At 40.1% G+C, this 13,688-nt stretch overlaps 1 protein-coding gene across 1 annotated transcript; it reads right to left on the minus strand.

Moving 5' to 3' along the window:
- LOC138965961 (gamma-glutamylanilide synthase-like) lies at nucleotides 1-4,550 on the minus strand. Its single transcript, XM_070338044.1, has 3 exons — nucleotides 4,288-4,550; nucleotides 3,113-3,416; nucleotides 1-521 (listed from the first exon to the last, which is right to left on the minus strand). The coding sequence occupies exons 1-3, from the start codon at nucleotides 4,548-4,550 to the stop codon at nucleotides 171-173; spliced, it is 918 nt and encodes a 305-aa protein (XP_070194145.1). The 3' UTR covers nucleotides 1-170.
- Between the last annotated feature and the right edge of the window lie 9,138 nt (nucleotides 4,551-13,688).

The following is a 13,688-nucleotide window of genomic DNA, read 5'->3' on the forward strand; positions in this document are numbered from 1 at the left end:
TGTGCATGAGGTCTCAATGATGACTTTTTTTGTTTGTTATTCATACCAAGTTTGAAATGTCGAAGTCAACACCGTTACAGTCGGGCCCGGAACTCAGTTGGCCCCCGTACAATTGGAAATTGAGTTCCAATCAAATGTAGGTAGTTCTAGGCAAATGACACCGTAGTTTTTTAGAAGGTCGTGAAGAATTTCTGACGTTCAAACTCGAGCTTTTCTGCATCAGACTCATGAGACAGCTTTGCATATGGTATAACCTCGTAATGACGTTTCACTGTGACGTAGTTGGACACAAATGTCTTACCCAGACCTTCCTCCATGACGTCATCTTTTTCTAGTGCGTGCAAGGCTTCGTCAAGTGAAGTCGGGAGCACTTGCGCATGCTCAGCATCCTTCGGTGGTGGTGAAGTTACTTCCTGTTGAAGACCCGACATGCCTGCCACCAAATGAGCTGCCATTAGAAGGTATGGACTGGCCGGTCCTGTTCCTAATCTGTTCTCCATGAATACGTTGCCATTGGTAACCTGGTGGTAATGAAGGAAAGCAAACGAGTTAAACAGAGACAGAGAGACAGAGCGAGGAGGAACAGGGAAGAGAGAATCGAAGAAACAAAGGCATCAAAGACAGCAAGGGAAAAAAAGAAGCTTCTGTTAAAATGGCGAATTGAAAAGGATAATATAACACAGGCCACACTCTACAGTAGCAGAATAAAATAAAATAAAAAATGTCCGCTTGGAAAACAAGAGTTCTACTTCTCGTAAGGTAGTGTGTATAAAATAAGAATTCTAGTCTCATCCAGCCGATTTTCAGTCTGTACAACTGGATGGAATCAAAATTTGGATTCAATCCAATGAACTATAAAATAGAACGGTATTTCTTATCTGAACACGTTAAAATGATAGAATCAGCAAAGAAATTCTAATTTCATCCCACCGGGATCGGACATTTATCTCAGCACTTTGAGAGCAGAATGATGATTTCATCCAGCAATATTCCGAATCCACCCAGATTCCAATCTCAGCCGTATAAACAGCAGGGATTAAGAACAAAAAAGTTTGGTTCTGACCCACTGTGATCGGACATTTTATCTCAGACCTTTGAGAGCAGAATAATGATTTTATCCAGCAATATTCGGTATACACCAACAATCTAATCTCAAACAGCAGGACCAAGAAAAAAAGGTTGGTTCTGACCTTGCATTTTATCATAGTGTCACGACAAAAAGTTTGGTTCTGACCTTGCACCGTATCATGGTGTCACGACAAAAAGTTTGGTTCTGACCTTGCACCGTATCATAGTGTCACGACAAAAAGTATGGTTTTGACTTTGCACCGTATCATAGTGTCACGACAAAAATTTTGGTTCTGGCCTTGCACCATATCATAGTGTCACGACAAAAAAGGTTGGTTGTGACCTTGCACCGTATCATAGTGTCACGAAAAAAAAGTATGGTTCTGACCTTGCACCGTATCATAGTGTCGCGACAAAAAGTATGGTTCTGACCTTGCAACGTATCATAATGTCACGGTAAAAAGTTTGGTTCTGTCTTTGCACCGTATCATAGTGTCTTGAAAAAAATGGTTGGTTCCGACTTTGCACCGTATCATAGTGTCACAGTAAAAAGTTTGGTTCTGACTTTGCACCGTATCATAGTGTCACGACAAAAAATTTGAATCTGACTTTGCACCGTATCATAGTGTCACGGTAAAAAGGTTGGTTCTGACTTTGCACCGTATCATAGTGTCACGACAAAAAGTATGGTTCTGACCTTGCACCGTATCATAGTGTCACGACAAAAAGTATGGTTCTGACCTTGCACCGTATCATAGTGTCACGACAAAAAGTATGGTTCTTACCTTGCACCGTATCATAGTGTCACGACAAAAAGTATGGTTCTGACTTTGCACCGTTTCATAGTGTCACAGTAAAAAGTTTGGTTCTGACTTTGCACCGTATCATAGTGTCACGACAAAAAGTATGGTTCTGACCTTGCACCGTATCATAGTGTCACGACAAAAAGTATGGTTCTGACTTTGCACCGTATCATAGTCTCACGGTAAAAAGTTTGGTTCTGACTTTGCACCATATCATAGTGTCACGACAAAAAGTATGGTTCTGACCTTGCACCGTATCATAGTGTCACGACAAAAAGTATGGTTCTGACTTTGCACCGTATCATAGTGTCACGACAAAAAGTATGGTTTTGACCTTGCACCGTATCATAATGTCACGGTAAAAAGTTTGGTTCTGACCTTGCACCGTATCATAGTGTCACGAAAAAAAGGTTGGTTCTGACTTTGCACCGTATCATAGTGTCACGACAAAAAGTTTGTTTCTGACCTTGCACCGTATCATAGTGTCACGACAAAAAGTATTGCTCTGACTTTGCACCGTATCATAGTGTCACGACAAAAAGTTTGGTTCTGACCTTGCACCGTATCATAGTGTCACGAAAAAAAGTATGGTTCTGACTTTGCACCGTATCATAGTGTCACGGTAAAAGGTTTGGTTCTGACTTTGCACCGTATCATAGTGTCACGAAAAAAAGGTTGGTTCTGACCTTGCACCGTATCATAATGTCACGGTAAAAAGTTTGGTTCTGACTTTGCACCGTATCATAGTGTCACGGTAAAAAGTTTGGTTCTGACTTTGCACCATATCATAGTGTCACGGTAAAAAGTTTGGTTCTGACTTTGCACCATATCATAATGTCACGAAAAAAAGTTTGGTTCTGACTTTGCACCGTATCATAATGTCACGGTAAAAAGTTTGGTTCTGACTTTGCACCGTATCATAGTGTCACGGTAAAAAGTTTGGTTCTGACTTTGCACCATATCATAGTGTCACGGTAAAAAGTTTGGTTCTGACTTTGCACCATATCATAATGTCACGAAAAAAAGTTTGGTTCTGACTTTGCACCGTATCATAATGTCACGAAAAATAAGTTTGGTTCTGACTTTGCACCGTATCATAGTGTCACGAAAAATAAGTTTGGTTCTGACCTTGCACCGTATCATAGTGTCACGAACAAAAAGTTTGGTGAGAAAGAAAATGTAAGCTTTACGCCCTCACGGTAAAGCCATTAGAGGAATGTGATAAAAAGTTTGGTTCTGACCTTGCACCGTATCATCGTGTCACGACACTCCACGGACCATTCGGCACGCCGCGCAGAAAACATATCACTGTACAAATAGCTGCGGTAACAGTTGACAGTGGGGCAACACAGGGCTTTCATGGCCGCCCCATGACGCAGCAGGCCAGCTTTCCAACGTAACGCCAGATCGGAGATGGCGTTGTCTTTGACGTCATCCTTCATGGCGTTGTTCCCGTCAGGGGTCCACAGCGAGTGGTTGAAGTGAAGCATGTTGAGAATTGTGCAAACTCCGATCTGTGGTACTGCCATAAAGGTCGCTTCGTACCTTGAAAATGATACCCATTGCGTTTGATTAATTGCATGTTGATGACGTATTTATAAATTGCCTTGACTTCCAAGATAAGTTAAATGTTTAATTAAAGATATCAGGGTGACTTTTTTCAAATACAATTTACAAAGAAAAAGTATTTTAAAAAAACCATGTTTGTGGACGGGTGAGTGCACAGAGTTGCAAGACATCGCCTACCCTATCTTCATACCACGCGTACCGCTTACTTGAAAAATGCATGATCAAAGTAATGAAGAATCAAAGGAAAATGCGTCACTCAGCGAGTTAAAAGTATGCGGTCGGTGACTCATACACGTAAAAATCCACTCATGCTAAAAACATGAGTGAACGTGGGAGTCTGAGCCCATGAACGAAGAAGAAGAAGAAGAAGAAGAAGAAGAAGAAGAAGAAGAAGAAGAAGAAGAAGAAGAAGAAGAAGAAGAAGAAGAAGACTCATTGTAAATCGTTGACTTTTTTGAGAATATTAAAATGTGATTGCACATGTGCATTGTTCATTGCAAGAACGTGGTAACACGTAATTGAGTCGGATCATTGAAGCCGCGACCTTAAAAGTTAATCCACATCCAAGCGAACTATCGATTCGCGCATCTGCGGCTGACGAGCTCCCTTTGCAGTGCCTTGTGCAAGTCGGTTATTAATTGATATATCCTGAATTAAAAGTAGTAGAGTGAAGGCAAACTGAAAGAAATATTTTAACCATAACGACCGCGGGTCCAAATTAACTTAATGAAACAAACACTTTTCTTGAAATGGATAATCATTCGACCTACGTTAATTTAAATTTCGTTTTTAGTAAACTATACATTTGGTTAAATTCCTGAACACAATTTTTTTTTAATGCCGTTACCCTCGACGTCTGAAGAAGACCTTGATGGCATTCTTGACATGAAAGGCAAGGTCAGCAGCTGCCAGACCGTCACTTGGTTCCACATTCAACTCCCACTGACCAGCGCCCATCTCGGGCGCTAAGGCCGTGAGGTCGATGCCAGCCTGCTGCATCTCTTCATGCAGTTCCAGCAGGAGGTCCATGTCGGGCTGGACACTGCGAAGGTCCAGGTACTGGTCGTGTTTGCTTCCCAATGGCGTGCCGTCATCCTGCGTGTGTGGCATGAAAAGAGGTTAAAGGTCTTCCCGGTTCCCCGAGGTTCGAATAAAGAATCGCTTATTTGCCTAACTGTTGTGATGACAAGACTAAAAATGTGTATGGTTTCGTTAAACGTGTACGCTTTCACAGATTAAGTGTCCCAGTACCATTGCGTCCCCCCCAAAATGCCGTCTCATTGCGTCCCATTAAGCAATCTCATTGGGTCCCAATACCATTGGGTCTCAATGCCATTGCGTCCCGTACCATTGCGTCCCAACAAAATTGCGTGTCGATAGGTCCCAAGAAAATTGCATCTCGATACGTCCCATGAAGGAATCCCATTACGTCCCCGTACCATTACGTCCCAACACAATTGTTACTTGAGCAATGCTTGAACGCTGCGGTGGGCAGTGTGTGTGGGTGTGTGTGGGGGGGGGGTGAATGGGGAGGTGAGGTGAGGTGGGCACAGTGAGGTGTGGGCCGCGGAAGGGGGGACCCGCGGAAGGGGGGACCCGCGGAAGGGGGGATGGGGTACGTGATCATCGTGGTCAGACAAGGGGAGAGAAGGGATGGGTGGGTGTGAACAGTGATTAAGGATGGAGAAGAGATAAATAAATAGACATACACACAATCTGTTAATCACATTGATTTATGAGATATTTCGTTGGTCAGACAATTTTTAATTCATTATATCTTATAATCTGATGAAAGATGACAGGTCCCTTTTTTAAGCAAGACCTTTAATTCAAGAGTCAAAATGTATTTTGATTTTAAGTGACACGTAGAAGATAACATATTGTAACAAGTATTATGACCCCTTTTTTTCCTTCATGATTTTTCATAAAGAAGACAATTAATGTACTGTCTGATTGTGCAGTTTCCAATAATTATTCTGTGTTTGTCAATTATTGTTCTCCAGTCACAGAGAGAGAGAGAGAGAGAGAGAGAGAGAGAGAGAGAGAGAGAGAGAGAGAGAGAGAGAGAGAGAGAGAGAGAGAGAGAGAGACAAAGTGAGTGAGCGAGCGAGTGAGCAAGAGAGAGAGACATAGAGACAGTCACACACACACACACACACACCCTGAAACACACACACACACGCACACACATACACAGAAATACATATACACACACAAACCAGGAGTGAGAGCGAGAGAAAAAATGAGAAAGAGAGAGTCGTCAGTAAGTAGTGGTATTGACACGTAGCGATAATGACACGTAGCGCTAAAAGATGTAGTGCTGTCGACACGTAGTGATAATAAACGAATGATAGCGACTTATCGACAAATTATTTGTAGCACTAATCAACGTAGCGATAGAGGCACGTAGCACAAATGACTCGTAGGACAAATGACACGTTGCACACATGACACGTAGCGCTAGCGATACGCACCCGGAACCTATTGATACATTTTGTTGGTCAATGTCCGTCCACATGTTTGTCCGACATCACCGGTACACATCTTTTTATTACATTTAGTCAAGTTTTGACTAAATGTTTTAACGTAGAGGGGGGAATCGAGACGAGGGTCGTGGTGTATGTGCGTGTGTGTGTGTGTGTGTGTGTGTGTGTGTGTGTGTGTGTGTGTGTGTGTGTGTGTGTGTAGAGCGATTCAGACTAAACTACTGGACCGATCTTTATGAAATTTGACATGAGAGTTCCTGGGTATGAAATCCCTGAACGTTTTTTAAATTTTTTTGATAAATGTCTTTGATGACGTCATATCCGGCTTTTCGTGAAAGTTGAGGCAGCACTGTCATGCCCTCATTTTTCAACCAAATTCGTTGAAATTTTGGTCAAGTAATCTTCGACGAAGCCCGGACTTCGGTATTGCATTTCAGCTTGGTGGCTTAAAAATTAATTAATGACTTTGGTCATTAAAAATCTGAAAATTGTAAAAAAAAATAAACATTTATAAAACGATCCAAATTTACGTTCATCTTATTTTCCATCATTTTCTGATTCCAAAAACATATAAATATGTTATATTTGGATTAAAAACAAGCTCTGAAAATTAAATATATAAAAATTATTATCAAAATTAAATTGTCGAAATCAATTTAAAAACACTTTTATCTTATTCCTTGTCGGTTCCTGATTCCAAAAACATATAGATATGATATGTTTGGATTAAAAACACGCTCCGAAAGTTAAAACAAAGAGATGTACAGAAAAGCGTGCTATCCTTCTTAGCGCAACTTCTACCCCGCTCTTCTTATCAATTTCACTGCCTTTGCCATGAGCGGTGGACTGACGATGCTACGAGTATACGGTCTTGCTGAAAAATGGCATTGCGTTCAGTTTCATTCTGTGAGTTCGACAGCTACTTGACTAAATGTTGTATTTTCGCCTTACGCGACTTGTTTTATTTTTATTTGTGAAATACTGCTATGTACCGACACGTTTTGTAATAAAAGTGCGTTTTGTAATAAATGTATTACAAATCGTGTTCGGCTTACACAATTTTTATTACAAATCGTGTTGAACGCGTTTTGTAATAACAATTGTGTAATCCGAACACAATTTGTAATAAATTTATTTCAAAACGCACGTTTATTACAAAACGTGTCGCTACACTGCTACAGTAACATCTCAGAAATTGAATTCACTAACTCATAACTCATAACTCATAACATTTTATTGATCCAACAAAGGAAATTAAATTGGTCATCAGCACATATAGGTCATTAATTAATAATTATAAAAGAATAAGAGAAGAAAATTCATAAAACCCATGATAACAAAAAAATATCTAAAGTAATATATGTACAACTACAATACCCTTTTTACTTGCACACTTGACACACCGACACACCAACACACATGCATACATACCTACATACATACCTACCTACATACATACATACATACATACATACATACATACATACATACATACATACATACATACATACATACATACATACATACGTTCCATGTTAAAGTGTAGTTAAGAACATCACAGTAATTATATCATTGTTTGGATTAACAGATAAGTTTTTATGTAAATGATGATAACAACGATCCATAATTAACGCTATTGCACTACCAAAAGAAGAGACCAACCAAACACATAAAACCAATCACAGTAATACGGGGACGCAATGGCACGTAATTGTATTGGGACCTAATGGTACTGGGACGCAATGGTACTGGGACCCAATGGTATTGGGACACAATGGTACTGCACTGGGACGGAATGATAATGGGACGTAATGGTACTGGGACGTAATGGTACTGGGACGTAATGGTATTGGGACGTATTGACATGTAGCCAAATATACAAAGGCGCCTATCTTCGACCCTACGAATAAAAACCTCCGCTTCTTAAATAATGAGAAGAAAATGTTATCACACAGTCAATATGATAATACGTAAACAAAACAAGATCATATTTATACACGTTTCACTACCCCCCCCCCCCCCCCCCCCGCATCACACCCCCCCCCCCCCCCCCATCAACCATAACATGTGAAATGTTATTTCTCACGAACATCAATACCAACAATACCTTCACCAAAACACACACACACACACACACACACACACACACACACTTTATCCTAACACCCACACTCCACAACTGCATATCATAAGGCTAAACCTAAACCACACACAAAACTCTACCTACCATTTTATACACGCTGAACTCAAACTCAAAAGCAGATTTCAGAATCAAGCCGTGGTCATTCCACAGTTTGTCCAAAAGCCGCTTGACCATCTGTCGTGTGTCCGCCTCTTCGGCCACTCCCTCTCCTGTCAGGTCACACAGCACCATGCCTGTTGTCCGTGAGTTGTGGTCACTCCACGGTGTCACTTGTAGTGTGCTAGGGTCGGCCATCCAAGTTCCGTTTTTGAATTTTTTGTAAATGTCCATGTCTGGGACACATTCTGAGTTGGGTCCCATGTAAAGAGTCGCTGAAAGTATATACAGAGGTGTGTTTATTTTTCTTATAAGATAAGATTTGAAAAGGAATACACGAGTTAACCTCTTTACAACCATGTGTAATAATGACAATCAAGCAGATAACACATATAGCAAGAGCACAATTCTGCCGTGTGCTGAAAAAACCGAGTAAGTCCATTTTTTTCAAAAATGATATTTTTTGTTCATCAAAGCTTAGAAATTAAGGCGCACCTTATGTGTAAATTGTGACTTTGTGAAATAAATAGATAAGGAGATATAAAAAAGTAAGTCCACACCTTAAAAACTGTTTAAAGTACATCTGCCATGTGCTGACAAAACCGAGTAAGTCCATTTTTTCCCAAAAATGATATCTTTTTGTTCATCAAAACTAAGAAATCAAGAAGCAGCCTGTGTGTAAATTTTGACTTTGTAAAATAAATAGATAAGGAGATATAGAAAAGTAAGTCCACAACTTCAAACATTTCTCCAAAAAAATTACATGTCAATTTGCTGGTAAAACCAAGTAAGTCCATCCACCAATCACAAGAACCTTTATGACGCTATAACCAATCAGAATGCAATATTTTTGCCAGTATGACGTCAAAGTCAATCCGAATATTCTTGCGGCATTTTACTTGTTAGTAGGGGTGCTAGTTTTGGTGCAAGCATGGCTGCTAAAGAAGAAGTGTTGTCAAGATAAATGACAAAACAGTGAAAATAACGTTAACATTACGAATTTGCACAAAATGGAGAGAGAGAGAGAGAGAGAGAGAGAGAGAGAGAGAGAGAGAGAGAGAGAGAGAGAGAGAGAGAGAGACTAAACAGGGAGAGAGTGAGAGAGGGGAAAGAAATCAGGGTCGAGGGGGGGGAGAGAGAGAAATAAAGGGAAAGAGGAATTAGGGAAGGAGGAAGAGAGTAAGAGGGAGAGAGATAGCGAGAGAGGTTGGGAGGGATAGAAAGAGAGATGGAGGGAGGAAAAGAGAGAGATAGGGAGGAATAGAGGGAGGGAGAGAGAGAGAGAGACAAGGATCGTCAGGAGAATTATATATAGATAGAGACGAAAATTTTTAAAATAAAACGTCATAAGGTGACGTCATTATGTCTCGCCTTATCGAAAGAGGTCATTTGTGTGTTCTAAACTTTAAATGACGTCATTTGTGAGTTCTAAACTTAAAATGACGTATTTTCTGTATGGGTCGTCTGACAAGAATTTTAAAACTATCATTATAGAAAAATTGGGAACCCCTTGGACTTACTTGGTTTTGTAAAAACATTCATGCACACTTAAAAAGTTGTTTTTGGTTGTGGACTTACTTGTTCATATCTGCTTATCTAAGCACTCTAAAAAGTAGAAATTAGCACACAAGATGCGCATTGATTTTTGGCTCACGTAAGTGTAGCCTATGCGATCGTAACTTTGTCTGTCTGTGCGTGCGTGCGTGCGTGCGTCTGTGCGTGTGTATGTCTGTGGTAGAAACTCTAACATTTGAAGACGTCACATTACATTGACGTCACATTATGACTAACGTCACGCGAAGGAAGTACTGACAGTCTCGGTCATTATTATTTCGAGCGCGCCGAGACTAGTTGGCAGTCGTGTCCTTGTAAGTAGGCAACATGCAGACAGACAGATCTAGATCTAGTGTCTCGCTTTCTTGCACAGTTTCACCTATGCTCTTTCTGTGTGTGTGTGTGTGTGTATGTGTGTGTGTGTGTGTGTGTGTGTGTGTGTGTGTGTGTGTGTGTGTGTGTGTGATTGAGTTTGTGTGATTGAGTTTGTGTTACTGTTTGTCGATTTCTTACGTGAGCCTTGATGGCTTCGCCTCTTGTTTCTTTTTGATGGACAAAAAATATCATTTTGAAAAAAAAAAAAGACTTACCAAAGCGGAAGGTCGTGGGTTCGAATCCCGGCCGCACCTGACGGGTAATTAAGGTGAAGATTTTACCGATATCCCAGGTCAACTTACGTGCAGGCCTGCTGGTGCCTTATCACCTTTCGTGTGTACACGCAAGCACAAGACCAAGTGCGCACGGAAAAGATCGTGCAGTCCAAAGCAGAGTTCGGTGGGTTATAGAAACACGAAAATACCCAGCATGCTTTCACCGAAAACGGCGTATGGCTGCCTAAATGGTTTTGTAAAAACGGTCATCCACGTACAAAGCCACTCGTGCAAAAGCACACGTGTACGTGGGAGTTTCAGCCCACGAACGCAAAAGAAGAAGAAGAAGCAGAACTAAAACGCCTTCACAAAAATTGCGTCCTCGCTGTTAAAACCCGTCAATCGGGACAGTGAATGTTTCCGTACCATGTCCACACGGCACCTGAATTGCTTAATATCAATTCAAACGTAACACATCTATAAATAGATTCAGGAAACATTGACACCTGCAATAAAATCACTTTCGTGCCTGTGCTAGCATTTTAATGTCCAGAAATATTTCGTAATAACAATTTCAAGAAACGATTTTTAAGACATCAAACCCGGGTAAATAGTGTTTGATTTGAATTTCAAATAATGTGATTTAAGGCTGTAACTATAGTAATAACCGTACCACCCAAACTTACAACAACAAAACATTACCGGAACAAAAAAACATGCTGTGTAGCTTAAAAAATTGTACGTGAATAATATGTATTTTAGCAAATCACCGCAATCTGATATGCTCATCATTCTCCAAGGCACTCAAACTAACACTCACGTACACAGTCATACACAAGAACCAGCTTTTATTCTTGACTGGACATAGTCCTTAGATCAAGACTGGTTTTAATCAGAACAAACACACAAACGCACACATTGTTACAGGTTCGCTTGGAAAGTATCTGTGAGAATCGTACCGAAATGAGCCAGAGCGTTGTTTAGAGATCAAATAAGCAAAGGGAAGTAAGCGCTCTAATGTGCACACGACATGTGTAATAGAGTAAGCGAGAGTTATACGGAACGTTTCTCCTGGCACCCGAGAGAATAACGCATTGAAATGAACAAGCGACTTTCATCCTCAAAAAAGCACTACTTTTTCTTCCAAATGTTTTGACAAAACCAAGTAAGTCCACTTGCTTAGATCTGTCAAATTTTTTAGATCTGATATAATGGAAAAAAGTGACAAAACCAAGTAAGTCCACAAAATGCCCAACAAAACAAAAACCATCCATCAGATCATTATCAAACTCGGGTTGTAAACGTACAATAATGCTATTTATCTTATTATCTCTGTAGGTTGATCAAGATAATCGTCACTTTTGAGAAATGTAATAAAACAGAAAAAGTCGTTTATCTCAGAACTAGCTTCAGTGGACTTACTCGGTTTTGTCAGCACACGGCAGAATTAAACTACACCAATAAGACAATACATGAAACTTGATTTCACAATTATGTTCAGTTCTATCCCACTAGGCCCAGTTGTTGTTTTTCTCAGTCAGGCCAACAGCCAGACGAATAAAGGCACAGACACAGGAAAAGAGATTCTTACCAAAACCCAAATACAATCCCTTCTCCGTCTTTTCCTTGACAAATTTCTGAGGAATAACTTGTCCTCTCGGGATGCCGTTGATGTCTGGTATGGCAAAGTAGACATAGTCCAAGTTATCCAGCTCTCCCTTGGCGCCTTTTTTTTCATCAAGCGTCAATGCTTTTGCCATTTTTAGTTTGCATCAGCTGCTGACGATCTTTTTTGAAACACTGAACAATCCGACAATGAACATGTCGGCATGCTTCAAACCATTTATAGGCCATAATTATGTAGGGGAAGGGCTCCTAATATGGACCGGCTCCTAATATGGACCACCTCCTGTTTTGAAAAACTAACGGCGCCAGAGCGCTCAAAAAAGTTTTATTCGCTGTATTCACCCTCTCTGGATAACTTGCACATGTCAAAACAGTTGCAGAAACACAAATCTCAAAACCGTTAGACTTTTTCTCTTTTTTCAATTTTGGCAGCGTTCACTCTAAATTTGCCGCCTAAAACGGACTCGTTTCTGTCCACAGCCAAAGCTTTTATCACACAAAAATTGCTATATATGACAGCTAAGACCTCATTTGTTACATTTTAGCAGTGTTGACCCCGAGTTTCTACTACAAACAAAAAATAATAGCAAAATCTCAAAGTATGTGCGAGTCCCCTAATATGGACCACCTTCAACAAATCGAAGAAAATAAAAGCTAAAGTCAAGCTTTGGTATCGATCAACACCCGAACTTCCAGTTTAGATCAGGTACACAACGACCAACGTCCGCTATTTTTGTCGTGGTGAAACGTTTGGGCCGTTATTGCAACGACTGTCGAAGCAATGAATGGTGCTAACTGCGCTGGACACGACAGTCGTTGCAATAGTCACTCCCGGTGCACTTCACTTCAGTGATTGCCTTCGAGGGCCGATTACTGGATTAGACAGACACCATTGACCAGAACTCACAGCTGAATTCCCACTCAGAAGAGACTCCTTCGATGCGAAGAAGCCCTCTCAAATCTTCAATGCCTAACTCAAATAAATAGATATAACACTGTTCTTATAAAGTGCGCTACATAAAATCTAAGGCTTACCTGTACGAGTGGTGTGCCTGATTGTACGAAAGGGAAAAAAATCCTATGCAGCGACCATGTTTAGATTTCTTGAAAAGGCCCTGATCGCTTATCGCTTATGCTCTAAACAATAATAAAAATATTTCAAAAGGTTAAGCAATTATTTCCAAATGTTCAGAAAATATAAGATAAACTTGTGAAATAAACCTGTAAAATAGTTATTTTACAGTTTTATTTTACACAGCAATGTTAAAAAAAAAACAAGTCGCGTAAGGCGAAAATACAACATTTAGTCAAGTAGCTGTCGAACTCACAGAATGAAACTGAACGCAATGCAACGCAGCAAGACCGTATACTCGTAGCATCGTCAGTCCACCGCGCACGGCAAAGGCAGTGAAATTGACAAGAAGAGCGGGGTAGTACTTGCGCTGAGAAGGATAGCACGCTTTTCTGTACCTCTCTTCGGTTTAACTTTCTGAGCGTGTTTTTAATCCAAACATATCATATCTATATGTTTTTGGAATCAGGAACCGACAAGGAATAAGATGAAAGTGTTTTTAAATTGATTTCGACAATTTAATTTTGATAATAATTTTTTTTATATTTAATTTTCAGAGCTTGTTTTTAATCCAAATATAACATTTTTATATGTTTTTGGAATCAGCAAATGATGGAAAATAAGATGAACGTAAATGTGAATCGTTTTATAAAAAAAACATTTTTTTTTTTACAATTTTCA

The sequence above is a fragment of the Littorina saxatilis genome, linkage group LG5, assembly GCF_037325665.1.
Source record: "Littorina saxatilis isolate snail1 linkage group LG5, US_GU_Lsax_2.0, whole genome shotgun sequence".
Classification (NCBI taxonomy): Eukaryota; Metazoa; Mollusca; class Gastropoda; order Littorinimorpha; family Littorinidae; genus Littorina; species Littorina saxatilis.